At 44.8% G+C, this 21269-nt stretch overlaps 1 protein-coding gene across 1 annotated transcript in view; it reads right to left on the bottom strand.

The window, feature by feature from the left end:
- Nucleotides 1-21269, bottom strand: part of LOC123746672 (uncharacterized) — a 237022-nt gene that overhangs the window by 171227 nt on the left and 44526 nt on the right. The window contains 2 exon segments of the mRNA XM_069316905.1: nt 2217-2400; nt 5286-5463. Of these exon segments, the coding sequence (XP_069173006.1) occupies nt 2217-2400; nt 5286-5463 (362 nt within the window).

The raw sequence follows: 21269 nt of genomic DNA, 5'->3' as shown, positions 1-21269 counted from the left end.
CACAAAGGGAATATGTAGCTGTTGTTGTTGTTAAAGATTCGCTACTTGGAACAAACAGTTCCAAGTAGCACGGGCTATGGTGAGCCCGTAGGTACTTGAATATGTAGCTGGTACCTTTCTAGCATTACTGAGTAATACATATTAACACAAATAATGATGATTAAGTATGTTATTATGCTGTATTTTGTTAAATATTATGTAAATACATTGCTCAATGTTAAGATCTGTTACTTCCACCACTGTCCCAAAAAATGTTCTGGAGATGGGATTTTTTTTTTTTTCTCTCTCTCTTTTGTATGTAATCTGAATTTGATGTAACGTCTTCACCTTGGGGAATGCATACCCGTCACTATGTGAAGTTAGTACGACATTTATCTACAAATCAGTCATCAGCAGTCTCCGTGGTGTAGTGGTAAGACACTCGCCTGGCGTTCCGCGAGCGCTATGTCATGGGTTCGTATCCTGGCCGGGGAGGATTTACTGGGCGCAATTCCTTAACTGTAGCCTCTGTTTAACGCAACAGTAAAATGTGTACTTGGATGAAAAAACGATTCTTCGCGGCAGGGGATCGTATTCCAGGGACCATAGGATTAAGGACTTGCCCGAAACGCTACGCGTACTAGTGGCTCTACAAGAATGTAACAACTCTTGTATATATCTCAAAAAAAAAAAATCTCAAAAATATGCTGTTCTGGGTACCATAGCAACACCAAATGAACAATTTGTGAAATTTAATATTTTTTTAAGCCGTTTTAAAAACCTAAGATTGTATAATTTGGGAAAATCAATATTTTTTCATTGTGTGTCCATGTTATTATAACGATCTATTTGGAACAGTTTGAGCATTTACCTTAAGCAAAAATAACGTTTTGGGAGGTTAAGTTAATCAAGTTTGAGCGCACTGTTTCCTGCCCCATTAGGCATTACCAGCCGCATGTTCTACCACTGTTGATCTGTTAGAAAGTTAGATTTTTAGAAAGTCATGGTGGTACAGTAGTAGAGTCTGCGGCTGGCAATGCCTTGGTCGCAGGTTCGCATCGCCTCACAGCCCCAGTGGATTTCCTCACTAATAACAGTACTAGTAACAACAATAATTATAATAATAATAATATTAGTAATAATAATAATATTAGTAATAATAATATTAGTAATAATAATATAATATTACTACTATAATAATCATAGTAATAGAGAAATAATAAAATAATACCAGTACTCCATTTACTATTAATAAGAATATGAATTATATTAAGAAAAATAATAATTATAAAAAATAATAAGAAGAATTATACAAATAATAATAATAATTACACAATATTTGTCAGTCAGATCCTGAATGTAGACAGACACCCACAATTTTTTGTTAACAATAATAAAAATTAATAAACTGGGCAGTTCACACCATGGTAGGAAGCTCCCCACTGATGAGTTTCTACATAAGCCAAAATAAGCTACATAAGTTAGGGGGGCCTGACGGCTGAGTGGACAGCACTCGATATTTGTAGTCTTAGAATCTATAAATATAGAATCTTAGAGTATAGAATCCCCAACAGAGGCGGAAACAAATGGGCACAGTTTCTTTCAGCCTGATTCCCCTGTTCATCTTGCAGAAGTAGATATGGCCTGCTTCCTGGGGAAGTGTGTGTGTGTGTGGAAAAAGAAGTTGATTAGTTGACAGTTGAGAGACGGGCCCAAAGAGCCAGAGCTCAACCCCTGCAAGCACAACTAGGTGAATACATATCATTACGTATCTAATGGAGCTTATTATGTTAATCCTAATAAATTAATGATTCTAAACAATAAAAGTAAGTCAGAACGCTGCTGAAACCTTACGGGCTCACTATAGTCCGTGCTACATGGACATTTTGTTCTGAGTAGCGAAATCTAAAACAGCTGCTGAGGCTGGATTTCATCTGGTATCGACTCACATGAGGCTGGATTTCATCTGGTATCGACTCACATGAGGCTGGATTTGATATGGTAACGACTCACATGAGGCTGCATTTGATATGGTATCGACTCACATGAGGCTGGATTTCATCTGGTAACGACTCACATGAGGCTGGATTTGATATGGTATCGACTCACATGAGGCTGCATTTGATATAGTAACGACTCACATGAGGCTGGATTTGATATGGTATCGACTCACATGAGGCTGCATTTGATATAGTAACGACTCACATGAGGCTGGATTTGATATGGTATCGACTCACATGATCAGTGCCAGTGTACTCCATGAAGGTGGCGAAACCTTCGTTGAGCCAAATGTCGGTCCACCACACGGGAGTGACGAGGTTACCGAACCACTGATGCGCCAGCTCGTGTGCCACCACTATGGCTACCCTCTGCCTGCTGGACGCCGGCGATACTGCTGGGTCGTATAGGAAGTCCTCCTCTCTGCCACATCATTGTTTTATCTTAAGTTTTAGTTTTTACAGAAAACCTAACAACTACACATGCGTCCATTATTTCTCTGGCCATATATATATAACTTTTTGTTCCTCCACATATCTAAAAGCTCTTCGAATTGTTGAAATTGTTTTGAAATATTGATTCCATAGGCTTCAAGCGTTGTTATCCAAGTAAGTTCCTTGGAAGGTTATCGAATCAAATCTCCATGTACATATAATAACAAAATTAGCATCGAGAAAATTTGCTCGATGTTGATTTTGTTATGCTTACCATATTTTTGTGGGTTGGAAAATGTTGTCAAGACCTTTAAATCTTTTCATGTAAATTCGGTGTTTAATTATTTAAATACTATTCGAAAATGATTAGTTATAAACAGTCCTAGTAGTGGTAATTGTGTAATTAACAAAATACCTTGTAAAGAGTGTAATCCGTTTTATATAGGTCAAATATCTAAAGATTTTATATTTTGAATTATGCCACATTAATATTATGTAAGAAGTGGTCAGTTACCTAATGTTCTATTTTTTCTTTTGTTTGAGAATTTTCAATGAACTAATTGGGAGGGGGATCTTCTTCAATAACAAATTACATGAGCAATTTTTAATAGAAACATTATTGAATCTGCTGGAATACAAACTACAAAGCCATACAACGTGAATATTAGTAATAGTTTGTACAATATGGATACATATTTAACTGATCAGGTAAAACCCGATCTTTGTAGTATTATTAACACACATATATAGCATTAAAGATACAGATTCTAGGAACTCTCATGAATTAATCATTTGGGAGAGTGCTTCCAAAGACTCGCATATTATATATATATATATATATATATATATATATATATATATATATATATATATATATATATATATATATATATATATATATATATATATATATATATTGGACATTAGGCCTCGAATGCAGTTTTATCTTTTTCTAATGTTCATGAACCAATATTACAAAGATATTGTTTTACCACGTTTATGAAGTCACATTTCCTAAAATAATAGTCACATTTTCGCGTGTAATCTGACATCATCATGGGACGTCAAATAACTGACAAAAAATTCAGTAGCTTTAAATACTCTGACATCAATTCCCGTTACCTAAAGTAATCCGATACTAAGTTATGTTGCATTATTTGAACTGAAATGAGGTCACATTGCTTCAAGTAACCTGACTCTTGAAATGAAGTCACTTTGCATCAATTAAAATGACAGGAAGTGACGTTCCTTAATTAAAATAATTAAGCTGACATGAAGTCAAGATGTCTCACGTAACCTGTCACGAAGTCACGCTGCTCCAAGCACGATGACATGAAATCACGTATCTTCAAGTAACCTGACAAAGGCAAGATGTTACATGTAATCTGAGAGTCAGTGACGTAGCACAGACCAACACAGTGCCTGTAGGATTATTCGCATTAATGTGTGACAAGAAGGATAATTTTGTGGACGATTGTGACAAAATCCCGTCAAAAGGAGAGTAGGTGTTGTGATACTCAGAAAGCAGCGTTGCTAGATAACTCAATAGTGTAAACATTGGGCAAAAGTAGAGGAATTTTGTGTGGCATCAGAGGACGAAGGGTTTAAATTAGTCCAGATTTTATATACTGGATAACAAGCCTACCGATTATTACCTTTTCATATAATTATCAAGCACTTGGTCTTGAGAGGAAAGGTAATTAGCAAAAGAAGGCACCAAACCGGGAAGGCTATGTAGCACCATCAAAGTGCGAAATAATCGGAGGGCGCTAAATATCACCAAGAATGCCAATACGACACTTGGTCTTGAAAATTGACCACCCTGTACCCATGGACGAGGTAGTCTTGATTAGCAATTTTATCCATATACCTTACATGATTAGCGATAGCAAAATTGTTTGTGGACATACAAGTTTAAATGTTTTTCCTAAATGAAAAAAACGACTGTACCTGAACCTGAGTTACTTGTGTCTTATAATGATGGAATATGCAGTTGACTGCTCGGCCCCTCTTGTGAAGCCAAATATGTGCTTGTGCAGTTCTCCAATAATCCACTGTAGCCTACTTAAGACCATTTTTTCTGTTATTTTACTAAAACATGTTAGGACAATGCCTCAAAATATGCCAGGCTCTCAATTCATATGAAATGGAATTATGTGTTTATTTCTTCGGAGAGGTCGGTATTTTACTTAGATTTTAGGATGATTGATAGTGTCTAATATATCTTGAGCTTATGTTGGGTGAATTTATCTTATAAGTAATTAAGTGTATTAGAGAGCAATTTACGTGTGTTAACCGGATTTTTTTAAAATATATGTTGCATCCCATATCTAGGTTTCAAACAACATACTGGATCATCAGCACAATTTGAGAGTTATGAGTATTGTCTCGTAAAATTTAGTGCTTGCTGTAAATAATTTTCACGCTAATTTACAAACCCACGAAGAGCGGGTAACAAAATTGAGCCTTAACTGTGCAAAATATACTCCTCTAACTCTCGCCTCGGTAAACTATCGCCTATCGCTATCAAAACATTTTAGTACCTTGGATAAGAATCTTCACAAGATGATAAATAAATCTGTAAATGTTTTAGGTCTCAGAACAATTTGGTGCAATTATATAAACAATTACATATTCAGCTAAATAGTATTTCGTCTCTTTAAGGCTCAAATATCAACAGTATTTAGAGAGTTTGTAACATAACTCCATTATATAGTATCATCACAAACAGATTTAATATCATTTATTTCTACAAAAACTCTGTAAACCACTTAGTAAGAAATCCAGAAAATGTCTTAAAAGCCAGCAAGTAGCTGTAGATACAACTGCCATAAGCGTAACGTGCATACAGAAAATAATGTGCAATGTTCTAACCTGTAGGTTATGAGTCCCCAGTTCTCCATGGCTCCGGCTGAGAAGTCAGGAATAGCGATCATGTCTTGCTTGGGGAGAGGGAATAGGATGCTGAAATATTCCTCGTAGAAGGTGAGGACTTCTGGGCCAGTCTGGAGGGCGTAGGCTGCCTGCTGTAGGGCAGCTTCACGAGCCCAAACTGTTAATGACAAAATATATTTTTACAAAATTGTAAAAACAATGTAAACAATTTCATTTTGTGGAAAAATTTTACAACAATTATAGCATGACATGTCTGAGTACATGGTCTATGAAAGTACATGGGCCAGGCATGGTTATTTATGAAACAAGCCAAGCTCCCTCGAGACATTGTCCAGTCAGTATAATGTGACCATTTTGTGGTCTAGCAATCCCAAGATGACCTCCTCAATGAATCCATATCAGGATATGTAATTACATCTAACAGCTATAAGCATATCATGGTAAAACTTCAAACACACATACTTGAGAAATACTTGCTTAACCAAATACATTTGGTTAAGATAATATAAATATATAATTAAAAGAGGCAAGGGGCAACGATACTACCTTGGTGTGGATCACCTGTATGTCCAGAAGTTCGCTCGTCGTCAAGGTGGAACCAGGATTCCCAATCAATTTGTGTCCCTATGAGGTGGTGGCGTCTTGTTTATTTAACAAGACGCCACCACCTCATTAGGAAATCCTGGTTCAACCTTGACGACGAGCGCACGTCTGGACACCTCTTCCGCCTGGGAGCCGCCTGATCACATTGTTTTCACGTTTTGGCTTTGCTACTGCCGTTTGGCATCACTATTCAACGGTCCAGCTGTACGACGTTTGGCGCACATATCGCCTTGGGTCACGGGATTGTTGATAGTTTTTTTTACGTATTCTAGCTGGTTCTCCCGGCGGGGTGACGGTCTCCGGGAGCCGGCTTGGCCGAGTGGTGCCGGGGGTTAGTGGTCTTGGTGTGCTCCTGGTGTGTCCTCATCCGTGGTGGGCGGCCGGCTTCTGCTCTTCCGGACACTGAATGACATTTGTGTTTTAGTTGGGGGCCGAGTATTTGGTTTTGTTATCCAATATTCTCAGTGTGGGGCGATGCTGGTGGTTGTCACCTTGAGGGACTCCTCGGGCTCCACTATCATCTGCCTGTTTGCGTTTCTTTGCCACATGACATCTTAGTTTCCAGTGAATGATATCACTCGTTTCACGATTTGGCTTAGCATTTCACCTTTCTGGGCTTCGTTATTAACCCTTACCGGGTACGCCGAGGCGCATCCGATCCCACGATCGTCGTCGCCCATAAACAAATAACAACTCTCAATTGTTGTACAAGCTTAGTTTTAGCCGTTTATCTTCCGTGAACCCCTAGTTAGTAGTGTAAAACTACACATAAGTGTGTATAAACATTAAGGCACTCTGTTTAATGAGAAATAAGGGTGTGTCTGGCCAAGAAACAGTGACTACACACCGCCACCACACCTGCGACACACACACACCTTCCCACCCTGTGCGTACAAAATTCTGCCGCCACACAAGGACTTTGACGGTGGTGTAAAACCACACATGAAATGTTAATAAACATTAAGGCACTCTGTTTAATGTGAAATAAAGGTGTGTTTTACCATAAACTCTGGGTGGATTGTAATCAATGCCGGACTTCTCAAGCCAGAAGCCGGCGGATTCTAGACAACACCATTCCAACATCAGTAGTGAACAACACTACAAGTTCTGGCCCTAAAAAATGTTCCTCTTCGTCCTATCATTTCTTCACGGGGCTCTGTCAGCTATCCTCTTGCCTCCTGGCTCGCTAAAACCCTGACACCTTACCTTGGCACTTTTTCCCCTGCCCACCTTCGTCACTCTCAGGACTTCATAGAAAGACTGCGCCTGCAACCCTCTTGTAAGATGCTTAGTCTTGATGTCGACTCTCTGTTCACTAATGTTCCGCTCGATGACGTTCTCTCTTTCCTCAGACAGAAGGCGTCAGAGGGCCTCCTTCCTCTCCCACTTCCCACGGACGTTTTCCTCGATCTCATTAGACTCTGTGTTGAATCTAACTCTTTCTCTTTCAACGGTAAATATTACACTCAAGTAAGTAATTATCAAAAGAAGGCACCAAACCGGGAAGGCTATGTAGCACCATCAAATACGCAAAATAATCAGAGGGCGCTAAATATCACCAAGGATGCCAATACGAGAACAAAAACGCATAAGGCGAACGATATCAAAAGTATCCGAGTCACCAAGAATTCTATCGAGGGACAGGTGACCGCGAGGGGCGGTCGGAAAGCAAGACATACGCTCGTCCTGGAAGTCAGGACATTCAAGAAGGACATGCACGACCGTAAGAGGGACAATGCAACTAGGACAAGAAGGAGCAGGGCGGCGCTCCATCAAGTGACCATGGGTTAAGCGAGTATGGCCAATACACAACCTCGCCAGAGCTGTTTCCCACCGCCGGTTACGGTGGAAGGAGGACTGCCACGAGGAAACACAACATTTAAGAGTACGTAGCTTGTTACCAGTAACAGACAACCAAGAAGCCTGCCAACGGGTAAGGACTGAGGAATGGATAACCGGGTAAAAGTCGGAATACGGAATGCCCTTACGAGAGATGGGACAAGAGCGGACAGCTTCCTTGGCGGCAGCATCCGCACGCTCATTTAAAGACACACCAATATGGCTGGGAACCCAACAAAACTCAACCGACTTAAATTTACTATGAACGAGAAACAGCCAATGCTGGATCTCGACAACCACTGGATGAACTGGATTAAAGGACCCGAGAGCCATGAGGGCACTACGAGAGTCAACAACAACTACAAAGGAAGACTGACAACGAGAAAGTAGGAGACGAAGAGCATAGAGAATAGCATAAAGTTCCGCTGTAAAGATGCTAGTCTCCGGAGGCAAGCGACACATATAAGTGCGATCAGGAAAAACAACAGAGTAGCCAACACCGTCCGCTGACTTAGACCCATCGGTGAAGACAGAAACGGAGCGGGAGTGAGAAGAAAAGTGCTCGAGGAAAAGGCGGTTTAGAACCGTAGGAGGGGTAAAAGCTTTAGTGATACGGGTCAAGGAAGTACAAAACCGCGGAAGAGGGACCCTCCACGGGGGCAAAGAAGGAACAACACGAGGAGAAACATCAGAAATACGAACGGAAAGAGAATCCTGCAGGCGAGATAACCGGACAGAAAGAGGGAGGTGGTGAAGAGGAACAGGAACCGCAGGAGGGGTAAAAGTTAAAGCACGACAGAGGCGAGAGGAAGGATGTTGCAAGGACCGCGCAAGATAGCGAAGACAGTAGCGATCACGGCGGTCCTGGAGAGACAGGAAGCCAGTGTCAACATACAAGCTAAGGACGGGAGTCGAACGAAAGGCACCAGAACTGAGGCGCAACCCAGTATGGTGCAAAGCATCAAGACGGCGAAGAGTAGAAGGAGAAGCAGACGAGTAAGCAGGGCAACCATAATCGAGCTTAGACAGGACGAGAGAAGAATGTAAAGCAAGGAGAGTGCGCCTATCTGCCCCCCAAGAAGTATGGGACAAGACCCGAAGGAGGGTAAGGGCCTTAGAGCACTCAACACGGAGGTAAGAGATATGGGGAGACCAAGACAAACGAGTGTCAAGGAATAACCCCAAAAGCTTCGCGGAATCTTTGTATTCAAGGGGATGACCATAAAGTGACAAAGAGGGACGAAGAACAACCCGTTTCCGCGTAAATGTCATGGCACAAGTCTTAGAAGTAGAGAACTTGAAGCCATGATCAGTGGCCCAAGACGACACGGCATCAATTGCAAGTTGAAGCCGGCGTTGAAGGAGAGGCGAATCATCACCCTGACAACAAAGGGTAAGATCATCGACATAGAGAGCGGAGAAGACACCAGAAGGAAGAGAGGAAAGAAGACCATTGAGGGCAACCAGAAAAAGAGTAGTGCTCAGAACACTACCCTGGGGCACACCTTCATATTGCTGAAAAGAGGGAGAGAGAGCGGTACCAAGGCGCACCCGAAAGGAACGACGAGAAAGGAAGCTGCGGAGAAAGAGAGGGAGATGACCACGAAGGCCAAAAGAATGAAGTTGAGATAGGATATGATAACGCCAAGTGGTGTCGTAAGCCTTTTCCAGGTCAAAAAGGACGGCAACAACGGAGGTCTTCGCAGCAAAAGCAGTACGAATATAGACCTCCAAGTTCACCAGGACATCTGTCGTGCTGCGGCACTTGCGGAAACCAAATTGAGAAGGGGAGAGGAGGTGATGGTGTTCCAGGAACCACATCAGACGAACGTTAACCATACGTTCAAAAAGTTTGCAGACACAACTTGTGAGAGCAATAGGGCGAAAGTCCTTAGGGGAAGTACCCAGAGACCCCGGTTTGCGAACAGGGAGGACAACGGCATCGAGCCAGTCCTCAGGGACTGACGACGACTCCCAGATCCGATTATACAGACTCAGTAAATACTGAGACGTGCTCGGAGGGAGATGGCGAAGCATCTCATAATGAATACCATCGGAGCCCGCCGCCGTAGAACCGCAGAGGGCCAGAGCAGAACGAAGTTCAGAGAGGGAGAAGGGATCATTATAGGGAAGCTGAAGATGAGTGCAGAAATCTAAAGGACGAGACTCAAGGATAGGTTTACGAAGAAGGAAAGATTGGGGAAGATGAAGACCAGAGCTAACAGAAGAAAAGTGGGAACCCAGTTCGGAAGCGACCTGCAACGGGTCCGCCACAAGAGTATCATGGAGGTGAAGGACCGGTGAAACATCGGGAACGAACTTACCCGCTATCTTGCGGATACGCTTCCAGATCTGGGCCAGAGGGGTTTCGGACGTAATTGTTGAGACATAAGATGCCCAACATTCACGTTTAGCCGTACGGATGGCCCTACGGGCCACCGCACTCGCTTTCCGAAAGAAAAGAAAAGAATCGGTCGTCTGCCTACGGCGGTGCCTCTTCCAGGCTGCACGCTTACAGCGGACAGCCCGAGCACAGTCCGCATTCCACCAGGGAACGCACTTCCGTGGACCCCGAGAGGAAGAGCGAGGAATAGAGCGGAGGGCAGCGTTGAAGACAGTGTCATGAAAAAGGAGGAGAGCGCGAGAGAGAGGCAGAAGGGAGAGGTCAGAGAGAGCAGCACTGAGGGTAAATAGGGTCCAGTCTGCCTTAGCAAACTGCCACCTAGGGAAAGAGAGGGAAGGGCGAAAAGAGAAAAAGGAAACAAGGATGGGGAAATGATCACTTCCATGGAGGTCATCAAGAACCTGCCACGTGAAATCCAAGTAAAGAGAAGAAGAGCAGAGAGAAAGATCAAGACAAGAAAGGGCGCGAGTCCGAGAGTCCAAATGAGTGGGCTCACCAGAATTCAGAAGAGACAGGGAAGAAGATAGGAGAAACGGCTCAAGGAGGCGACCCCGGGTATTCGTCAGAACGTCACCCCAAAGAGAATGACGACAATTGAAGTCACCCAGCAGGAGCACAGGCTCCGGCAAGGAGTCTAGGAGGTGTTTCAAATCAGGAAGAGAGAGCGGGACACTCGGGGGGAGATAAATGGAACAAACTGTGTACCATTTCCCCACAAAGATACGAGCAGCAGAACAATGGAGAGGCGAAGGAAAAAGTAAAGGAACAAAGGGAACATCTGCACGAATCAAGAGAGCAGAAGAATTAGAAGCCCCAGCAATGGCTGGGGGGGGGGAGAGAAAGGAATAGCCACGAAAACGACCAGGACGAGCACCAAGCATTGGCTCCTGGAGACAGACACAAAGGGGCGAAAACCGCGAAATCAGAAGTTGGAGTTCGAGGAAATTGGCGTAATAACCTCGAACGTTCCATTGAAGAATGGACAACGACGGGAAGAGAAAGGACAAAAACAGAGAACAAGGAAGAAACAAAGGCGAAAGAGCAACAGAGCACGTTAAAGAATATCAGGGTCGGGATCAGGGTCAGCAAAGTCAGGGTTAGGGGGCATGGGTAAACTGAGCAAAGACGGAGGGAAGGAAACGGGAGAACAGATCAGAGGTGGGCGGGCGGGGTCCGGAGGAGGAGGAGGAAGAGGAGGAGACAACGGAGAGGAGCAGTCAAGGACAGCAGAAGGAAGAGGGGGAGTAGGAAGAGGGGGAGTAGAAAGAGGGGAGCGCACCCCAGCAAGAGCAGCAACCGAAAGGGAAGCAGGGGCCAAAGAAACCTCCATAGCAGGAACAGGGGGCGCAACCACTGAAACGGGAGGGGAAGGAGCAACAGAGCCAGAAGTAGGAGCTAAGGAAGAAAGCGAAGCCTTCTTACCCGCCGGGGAAGAGGAAGGAGAGGAGCCAGGCTTACGCTTCTGACTTAAAGAGACAGGTGTCCCAGCAACTACGTACCGGGCAACGGATTCCAGTGTCTCAACAGGAGAAGCCGAACGAGAGCACACACGACGGCCATTAGGAGAGCGATGGACATCCGCCTGCACCGACAGGCGGCGGGGAGAGCCGATAGATGGAGGAAGAGGATGGGAAGGAGGATCGGAGGGGGACGAGGAAGAAGACACAGGAGACATGACAGACCGGGTCGAAAGAAGGGGAACCCCAGACAGAGGACCAGGAGGGGGACCCCTCGGGAAAGAACTCAAAGGAACAGAGGAGGGGGCAGTGGGCGTATCAGGGTCCAAGGCCCGGAAACGGTTGAGAGTCTGAGGAAGGGGGGAAGGACGAGGAGAGGAAGAGCGCAACACGCGAGCATAAGAGATGTTAGTATAAGGCGGGAGCCGGCGAACCTGGCGCCTCGCCTCAGGAAAAGACAAACGCTCCCGGTGCTTCAGGTTAAGGACGGCCGCCTCAAGCTTGTAATGGACACAGGCACGGGAGAACGTAGGATGGGCCTCACCGCAGTTGAGGCAGCGAGCTTGGGAAGAAGTGCACTCCGACTTAGAGTGACCTTCACTCCCACACAAAGGACAGAGAGAGACAGTCCCAGAGCAGCGGAGGGCACCATGCCCAAACCTCCAGCACTTACTACAAAGTCGAGGAGAAGGAATATACTCCTGGACAGAGCACCTAGCACCAGCAAGAATGACAGAGGATGGAAGGGTCCTACCATCAAAGGTGATCTTCACAACGCGAAGGGGTTGACGGCGACGACCACGAGGGGGACGAGTAAACGAGTCAACCTGGAGGACAGAATGGCCTTGGGCATCAAGGGGTGGGAGGAGAATAGTGCCAACACTGGAATTCATCTGAACGTTCTTGGAGACCCGAACAGGGATCTCGCCAAGGCAAGATAAGGCAGCCAAGCGGGAAGCCGCATCCTGAGAAGGAGCAGCAACGACACGTGTACCGAGACGAGTGGGGTTGAAAGTAACACACGCATCCACGGAATCTACAAGATGCCGATGGAGGGAGAAATCGTCAGGAGGCGCAGAATCAAGAGGGAGGAGATCAAAATATTTGGCCCATGAAGCAGGACCAAACAAGGCCTGATACGCATCAGCACGGGAAGGAATCGAGCGAGTGCGGTTGGGGCGCGAACGGCGTTGAGAACCCCTAGAGAGAGAGGGGTTAAAAGGCGCAGTAGTCACAACGAAAGACTTAGCCACACCAGGGGACGAAGTGGTCACCACCGGGGGCTGGAGGCTCGACCCAACCTCAGAGGAGGGAGGGGAGCTGGGGGAAGAAGTCAGGACGGTCAAAGGAGGAGCAAGGTCGGGGCCCAACGCAGCGGGAGCTACAGAGCCTGGTCTTCCAATACAGGCCGACTCGGGGGCTTGGTCGCCCACCCCACGAGCCTGAGAGGGTACAACGGAAACAGTCAACGACATAGAGACGAAAAGTGACAAATTCATCCACGAATGTGCCCCCATACCCACCATGGAGCCACAATTAGAGGCAGGACACCCAACTTGAAGCTATCGCTGACCATGCCGGGGCCCCCTAGGGGTGCGTCGTGAGTATACGCCCCACAAACGCCACCTTAAGAACCGTCAGTCCGTCGAGATCGGGTTCAGCGACGAAAGGGGGATTGACAATAAAAGGTTCCCCTCGCTCGAGACGTCGGGTACTACAGTTCTACGGGTGCAAGAGTATGCCTCCTCAAGCACCCGGGCGTCAAAATAGAAGAAGTCCAAAGAAAGAATCCAAAACAAGCAAAAGGTCGGCAGGAAACGACAAGCAGATAGGAGAAGAGGGGGGAGAAAAACGAAACATAAGGAAAAGGAAAAGCGATCCGGCACAATTGGAGAAGACAGCAGCAGGAGTGCAAGGCCAGAAAAGGACAGAGGACTGCCCAACGGAGCATCACACTCCGGCAGCCGTCCACCAAGCCCCCTCACGACGCCAACGGGCCGGAAGGGGAGGGGGTATTACACTCAAACTTTCGGCGTCGCGATGGGTTCCCCTCTCTCCCCTGTTCTTGCTAATTTCTACATGGAATACTTCGAAACTGTTGTTCTTCCTTCTATTGATACTCGTCCCTCTCTCTGGCTTCGCTATGTTGATGACATTTTTGCTTTATGGCCTCATGACCTTAATCTTTTCCAGCCTTTCCTCGCCTCTCTTAACAATCTGGCTCCTTCTATCCATTTCAAAGTTGAGTGGGAATCTAATTACCTCCTTCCTTTTCTTGATGTTCATGTTCACAGCTCTGTGTCTGGGTTCTCTTTCTCTGTCTACCGTAAACCCATGCATAGTGGCATGTACATTCACTTCTTTTCCTACCATCCTCCTTCTGTTAAGAAAAGTGTCCTCGTCTCTCTCTTCCTCCGCGCTCTACGCATCAGCGACCCTCAGTTTCTTGATTCTGAAATTGCCTTTATCTACAAATCATTCTCTCGCCTTGGTTATCCTTTGCATTTCATCAACTGTGCCCACTCTCAAGCTAAACGAAATTTCTTTCATCCTAAACCTGCTTCCAACACTAGTAGCACTGTACTATGCCTTCCCTTCATATCTGAACTCAAAACTTTTACCAATACCTTTCGTCCTCTTGACATTAAACTCGCCTTTCGACAAACTAACACACTTCGTAGCAATCTAGTTCACACTGCTCCTCCTGCTTCTAATGCTGCTGGTGTCTACTCTATTTCCTGTTCATCTTGTCCTCTCCAATACTTTGGCGAAACTGGCCGTACACTGAATGACAGACTTAAAGAACACAAGAGAAGTGTTAAGTCTGCAGACACTAACAATGCTCTCTTCTGCCATGTGAGGGATTCTAATCATCCCATTGATTGGTCTTCCTCCAAAATAATCTTTCCTGCCTCTACTCTACACAGACGCCATCTTGTTGAATCGGCTCTTATAAACAATGTACCCAACATGAACTTGAGTCCTGGCTTTGTTGCTGTGGACTCTTCCCTTTCACAGTATATACTCAAATGCTCTAATCTTTCTAACAAACGTGACTTAACATAAGCTTTCCCCCTTCCATTTCTTTCTTTCTCTTTCCTTTTCTTTCTCTCTTCTCCCTTTTTCTGTTCATTGTCTTCTCCTACGCTCCCTTGCTATCCTCTTCTTTTTCCTATTACTATCTCCTTCGGTGGTTATAATAAGAGCTGCCTCGTATGGGCCAATAGGCCTGCTGCAGTTCTCATTACTACTATCCCCTACACCTGACTTTCCTCCTCAGCTCTCTCTTGCCTATTTATTGCCTGTCCCTACCTCCTCATCACAATCGACTTGAGAATGGTCCAGGACGGACCGAAACGTCGTCGTCCCTTCAATTTCTAGTGTGTGGTCTGGTCAACATACATACTATATAGATGTCACGTATGTGACGGGAAAAAGCATGCTTTTTTTGAAAAGCTGTGTTTTTCCGGTGTTTTTCATGTGAGGGGAAATCTTTGAAACCTCTTTACCGATTGCTTTGAAATTTTGACGCAACATTTCATTCGAATAGACGAGTGTTTATATATACTTACTATATACATGCCTCACCTGTGACAGGAAAAATCATGCTTTTTTTAAAAAAGCAGCGCCATCTGTAGGACGTAAGATGCAATACACGCTGTAATCTCCGAAAGTTATGAACCGATTGCTTTCAAATTTTCACACAACGTTGCATTCGAATACGTGCATGTTTTTACATACCTACTATTTAGATGCTACACCTGTGACAGGTAAAAACATGCGTTTTTTTTTAAACCAGCGCCATCTGTTGTATGTAAGAGCAACACACACGATATACAAAAATATTACGAGTCCATTGTCCATTTCAATGTTTCCGATTGTATTGATAAATTGAATTTTCACAGATTTTGATTTATTTTCATTTTTATTTAATTATTTTGTGTGACGTTGTGTTGGAATTTAGCTGTGTTAGTTTACCATACCGTTCATTTCTTGGGATAGCTTACTTGTTTCTTTTTCACTTTTTCATTTCGTTTTCTTATCTGTTCTTATTTTTCAGTGCAATTGGTGGTGAAATTGAGCTGTGTCAATTGATCTGCATTTGAATTGAAAATTTTGTTAGTATTTTTTGTTTTTGTTTGAAAACAAGAAAATGAACAACACGATTATTTTAAAGCTGCAAATGTACAAGAAACAGCTATGAATCCACGAGCTACAACGTTAACTGCTTTCTTCACGTTATGTCAAAATGACGCGTTTGCGAAAATACTGCTGTATTCGGAAGTGAATACGTATTACACACACATGAAATGCCAGTAGAAAATCATTTGACTGACGCAAATGAAGAGACCGAGTCGACGGACAACCTGGCAGATTCAAATAAACTACGATAGGCAGACTGAACACCGTGCCTCCCAATCAAGATGAATGCTTCTTTCTTCGCATGCTGTTGGTAAATGTGCCCGGTCCAACGTCTCTCCAGTAATTGAGATTTTTCAACGGCTTAACACATGCCCTTTTCCGTAGTGCATGTCAAGCTCGAAATTTATTGGAGAACGACCGACACCGGGATGTATGCATTAATATGCGTCCAACACATCACAACGAAAGTCAAATTCGTGCATTGTTTGCAATCACTTTGAACACCATCTCTCCATCTCCAACAGAGTTTTGGGAGAAATATAAATCGCACGAGGTCGAAGATATTATCCGTCGAATACGAAGTAAAATTCAAATATGAACATGGATTTCACAGCAGAAATCTACAACGAAGCGTTGATAATGATTGAAGATTTGTGCTTAGAAATAGTTAACAAAGTTCTAAATCAATTGGAAAAGCCATTTACGAATAGATCTGCTGCTGCATCGTTCGATGTAGAATTGCGTCGTAAACAAAATTACAACACGAGTGATCTGTTGTTGTATGTGCAATCAAATATTCCTAAGCTAACGCTTGAGCGAAAAGACATTTTACAATCAAATAATTCAAACTGTCAATAACGGGTTTGGAGAAATCTTAGATGCGCCATAAGGAACTGAAAATCCTTCCTAATTAGATTGATTCTAGCAACATTTTGATCCCAAAATGACATAACTTTAGCTCTTGCATCGTCCGGAATAGCTTCGTCATTGTTACCAGGTGAAAGAGCTGCTACTTAGGCTTTGAAATTGCCATTGAACATGTAATTCATTGAAACTCCCACGTGCAACATTTCCAAAGCATCTGGCATGGGAAAAGTATTCCAGAAATGTAAACTTATTGTTTGGGATGACTGCACATTGGCCCACAAAAAATCGCTCGAGGCTCTTGGTCGATCATTGCAAGATTTGCGTGGAAACATCAGACCATTTGGGAACGCATTAATATTGCTTACAGGAGATTTCAGGCAAAAATTACCTGTAATTCCTCGACTACAAGTCCGTCGACACTGTTGAGGAAGCAGATGAAGCGGTTAGTTATCCAATAGAATTTTTGAATTCACTCTAATCTGCCACGGATACCATCACACGTACGGCAAGTTGAAAATCTGCGAGCCAGTTATGTTGCGAAATATCAATTAGCTAAAGCTTTGCAATGCCATGCGTCTTGCAGTAAAAAAATTAATCATCAAGGGCGCATAAGCTACAGTCTTGACAGGACCTTTCAAAGGTGAAGATGTCCTCAATTCCTCGCATTCCTATGATTCTAACAGATATGCCATTTCAATTTAAGATATTGTAATTTCCAATTCGATTGGCGTTTGCAATCACTATCAATAAAGCTCAGGGCCAATCTTTAGAACTTATGCGCTTTATATCTAGACACGGACTTGCTTCTCATAGGAACAATTATATTTTGTGTGTTCTAGAGTCGGGAACCAGACAATCTCTATATCTCCACAGACAATGGCACAGCAAAAAATATTGTATACCCACAAGCATTGTGAAATTAAACATTAGAAACGTGAGCTTTCTCCTTTCTTTCTTTTCCATTTAACCAGACTGAGCCACAGCAAAGCGTGGCAGGTACAGCTAGTTTAATATACAAAAAATAATTAATGCAAAGCATCTGTAACTTACTAGTTACAGACCTCGTAGGGGCCTCGTAGCCTGGTGGATAGCGCGCAGGACTCGTAATTCTGTGACGCGGGTTCGATTCCCGCACGAGGCAGAAACAATGGGCAAAGTTTCTTTCACCCTGAATGCCCCTGTTACCTAGCAGTAAATAGGTACCTGGGAGTTAGTCAGCTGTCACGGGCTGCTTCCTGGGGGTGGAGGCGTGGTCGAGGACCGGGCCGCGGGGACACTAAAGCCCCGAAATCATCTCAAGATAACCTCAAGATAGACCCCTTAAATTACAAGACCATAGACCTGATAATCAGAGGGCAGAAGGCTGGGACGAGGTTGCAGAAAACTTGAACAAGGAACAGGATACGAGTTGGAGGAGGGGGATACAGCTCAGTGGCCCAACCACCGTCGGAAAGACATACAGCTGTTGCTGTAGATCGGTGGATGAACGGGGTCGTCTTGGTTTCTCACAATATATGTCTCGCAGGGAGCCGGGCTTGTCATTCGAGCAGCATTTCAATTATACCCCTGTCTCCTTGATATTCCAGCGTCTTGGTGGAGTTCCTCGGACGTTTTTTCTTTTTTTTTTGGTTTCTTCTTTGGTGTTTCCTTTGTTGTCACCTCCTGTTCTTGACTTCTGGTCACCACTCCAGTCACCTTGCAACCCGTTCTCACAGCCCGTTTTCGAGCTCGACGCGCGGCAATGGACGCCTTCCACATCCAGTGGGTGTTATTGGACCCTATACCCATTTTATTTGTGGTTGGAGCCCCATACCCATTCTATGGGTGGTTGGAGCCCCATACCCATCCTGTGGGTTGTAGTGGACGCCATACTCATCCTGTGGGTGGTATTGGACCCCATACCCTTCCTGTGGGTGGATGTGATCCCCATACTCATCCTGTGGGTGGATGTGACCCATTTGTAACCTGAACATGTCCAGGGAACTTGTCGTAGATACTAGGGTCGATGACGTCAAGGTTGAGTGGAGACAGGTCACAGCAATAACTGACATTCTCGTTATCGACGTACCATTTCTCGCGCTCTGGGTCATTCAGTTTTCGTTCTTCCTCGAATCCTTCGTTTATATCCTGGGTCTCCTTAAGTTTTTGTTCCTGTATAAAGTCGAGGTCACATGCGTTAGAGCAGAATACCAGGCTGTTGTTTTTCTGGGATTTAGGTCGGGTTGGTAACGGTGCTGCGGATGTTACTGTTGGTGCGCGCTCCTCTGCGGACTCTGAAATGAGCTCCAGAGTTGTCTTGGGGGTTGCAGGAGTAGCTTGGAGGAAGTCACTGGGCTTCCAGTCGGAAGTTTATTAGAGTTGAGCAGCCGGTTGATGGTGAGGACGTGGAGGTTGACGTCTTTGCCGGCCATTTTGTCGGCAAGGTGAAGCAGGACGGGTAGCAGGCTGCTGTTGGTGGAGTCTGTAAGGTTTGGCCGGTGATGGCGTGGGCAGCATTGGTGGGGTTGGCTAGGTATTTCGTCCCCAGAGACCGGTGGCGGTGAGGTAGCCACAGGTGTGTTCCCGGGTAGGGCCGGGAATGCAGCAGCATGCTTGGTTGGTGGGTCTAGGTGTGGGCCAAGTGTTCCATCATGTTCTTGATCTCCTCCTTCCGATGGGCAGTTTGGGGAGACAACGGAATGTTGATCTTTGCAGAGAAGGTATTTCTGGTGGGTGGCTGTGCAGACAATGTAGTTGTGGGGGAACTCGGCGCATATGCTTGCTTTTCGGCGTGTACAGTGTTGCACTTGCCGGTGTAGCGGGAGTACTGATAACTGAAGCATTGCTTCAGTTCCAGGTAACGCTCCTTTGTCAATAGGTCGGCCGTCATATCAGCACTGATCAAGACGCCATGACACCCTGGTGTCGTGTCTCCTCATGTTCTCAAGTGTTTTTCTAAAATTTCAGGAACTGTTAGCTTTAGTTCTTTCAAAATTAACTAGTGAAGTTCCAAAGACTAAGCAAGTTTATTAATAAGCACCATAACGTGATAAAACCATTAACTATACTGTCAATTGCACCAGCTGAGCCAGACGCCACGTGTACCATCCAAGCAATTACAAAATACTGTGACATCGGGTACAAGTGTTGTGTTAGTTGACGCTTCAGCGAGTCAACCCTTACTTCAACCCATTAGTTTTTTTTTTTTGAGATATATACAAGAGTTGTTACATTCTTGTACAGCCACTAGTACGCGTAGCGTTTCGGGCAAGTCCTTAATCCTATGGTCCCTGGAATACGATCCCCGCCGCGAAGAATCGTTTTTTCATCCAAGTACACATTTTACTGTTGCGTTAAACAGAGGCTACAGTTAAGGAATTGCGCCCAGTAAATCCTCCCCGGTCCAGGATACGAACCCATGACATAGCGCTCGCGGAACGCCAGGCGAGTGTCTTACCACTACACCACGGAGACTGCCTAGAGAGTCAACTCTCTAAAGTTAAAGAGTCAACTAACACAACACTTGTACCTCCTATTACACTGTTTTACAGGAACTTCTTTTCGACGGCTCATAAAACTGAGGAAAGTGTCCTGAAAGATATTATTAATAGGAACGTTATCCCCACAGACAGAAATCAAAAGATACATTTGACAATTTAACACAAAAACAAAGAAAACGGCCAACCTACTCATGAAGAACTCTCCAGACACCAAACAGAATCGCCTTGAAAGAAACCAACGTCACATAATGATTGCGGGGCTTAGCGTCTCTGCGGCCCGGACCTTGACAAGGCCTTGTTGTTACAAACCCCTAGGAAGCAGCTCGTAGCAGCTGTCTAACTCCCAGATACCTATTTAATGCTAGGTAACAAGAGCACCAGGGTGAAAGAAACTCTGCCCATTTGTTTCTGCCTCTACCGGGAATCGAACTCGAAACCTCAGAACTACAAAGCAGAAGCGCTATTCACTCGGCTGTCAGGCCCCCCTAGGAATATCAAAGTTTCCGCCCAACCGACGAAGTCACCAAACCCTGGGAAGTATTGTACCCGGTCTACTATTAAGATATATCAATTTATTGGCCAGTAGAATTGATTATTTTTGCAATCCGGTTATGATCCGGGGAGCCGGTCGGCCGAGCGGACAGCACGCTGGACTTGTGATCCTGTGGTCCTGGGTTCGATCCCAGGCGCCGGCGAGAAACAATGGGCAATGAGCATAGGGTGAAACAATTCACCCTATGCTCCTGTTACCTAGCAGTAAATAGGTACCTGGGTGTTAGTCAGCTGTTGCGGGCTGCTTCCTGGGAGTGGAGGTCGAGGACCGGGCCGCGGGGAAGCCCTGAAATCATCTCAAGATAACCTCAAGATGATGCCTCCGAGACACCCGGAACTGGTAAACCTTGTCTCAATTATATAATTCCTCTGAATATATATTCTATGCATCATGGTAACAGTTTACTACTAAGTTACTCCGCAGGTGTAGTTCAAGAGAGGAGGAAATACCTTCGAGTCAACCTGAGGACACACGACACACATTTTCACAGTCGTCATTCGGGCCCCGCCCAACGCGGTCCCACACACTTGACTGAATGATGCCCAGTGCCTATTACCAGGCGATATCGACTCACTAGATAAGAAATAGTTATATTTTACTAATCCATTTAACTGTAGA

This window comes from Procambarus clarkii, chromosome 85, assembly GCF_040958095.1.
Source record: "Procambarus clarkii isolate CNS0578487 chromosome 85, FALCON_Pclarkii_2.0, whole genome shotgun sequence".
Taxonomy (NCBI): Eukaryota; Metazoa; Arthropoda; class Malacostraca; order Decapoda; family Cambaridae; genus Procambarus; species Procambarus clarkii.
The sequence above is the reverse complement of the archived record's forward strand: the minus strand, read 5'-3'. Positions and strand labels throughout refer to the sequence as shown.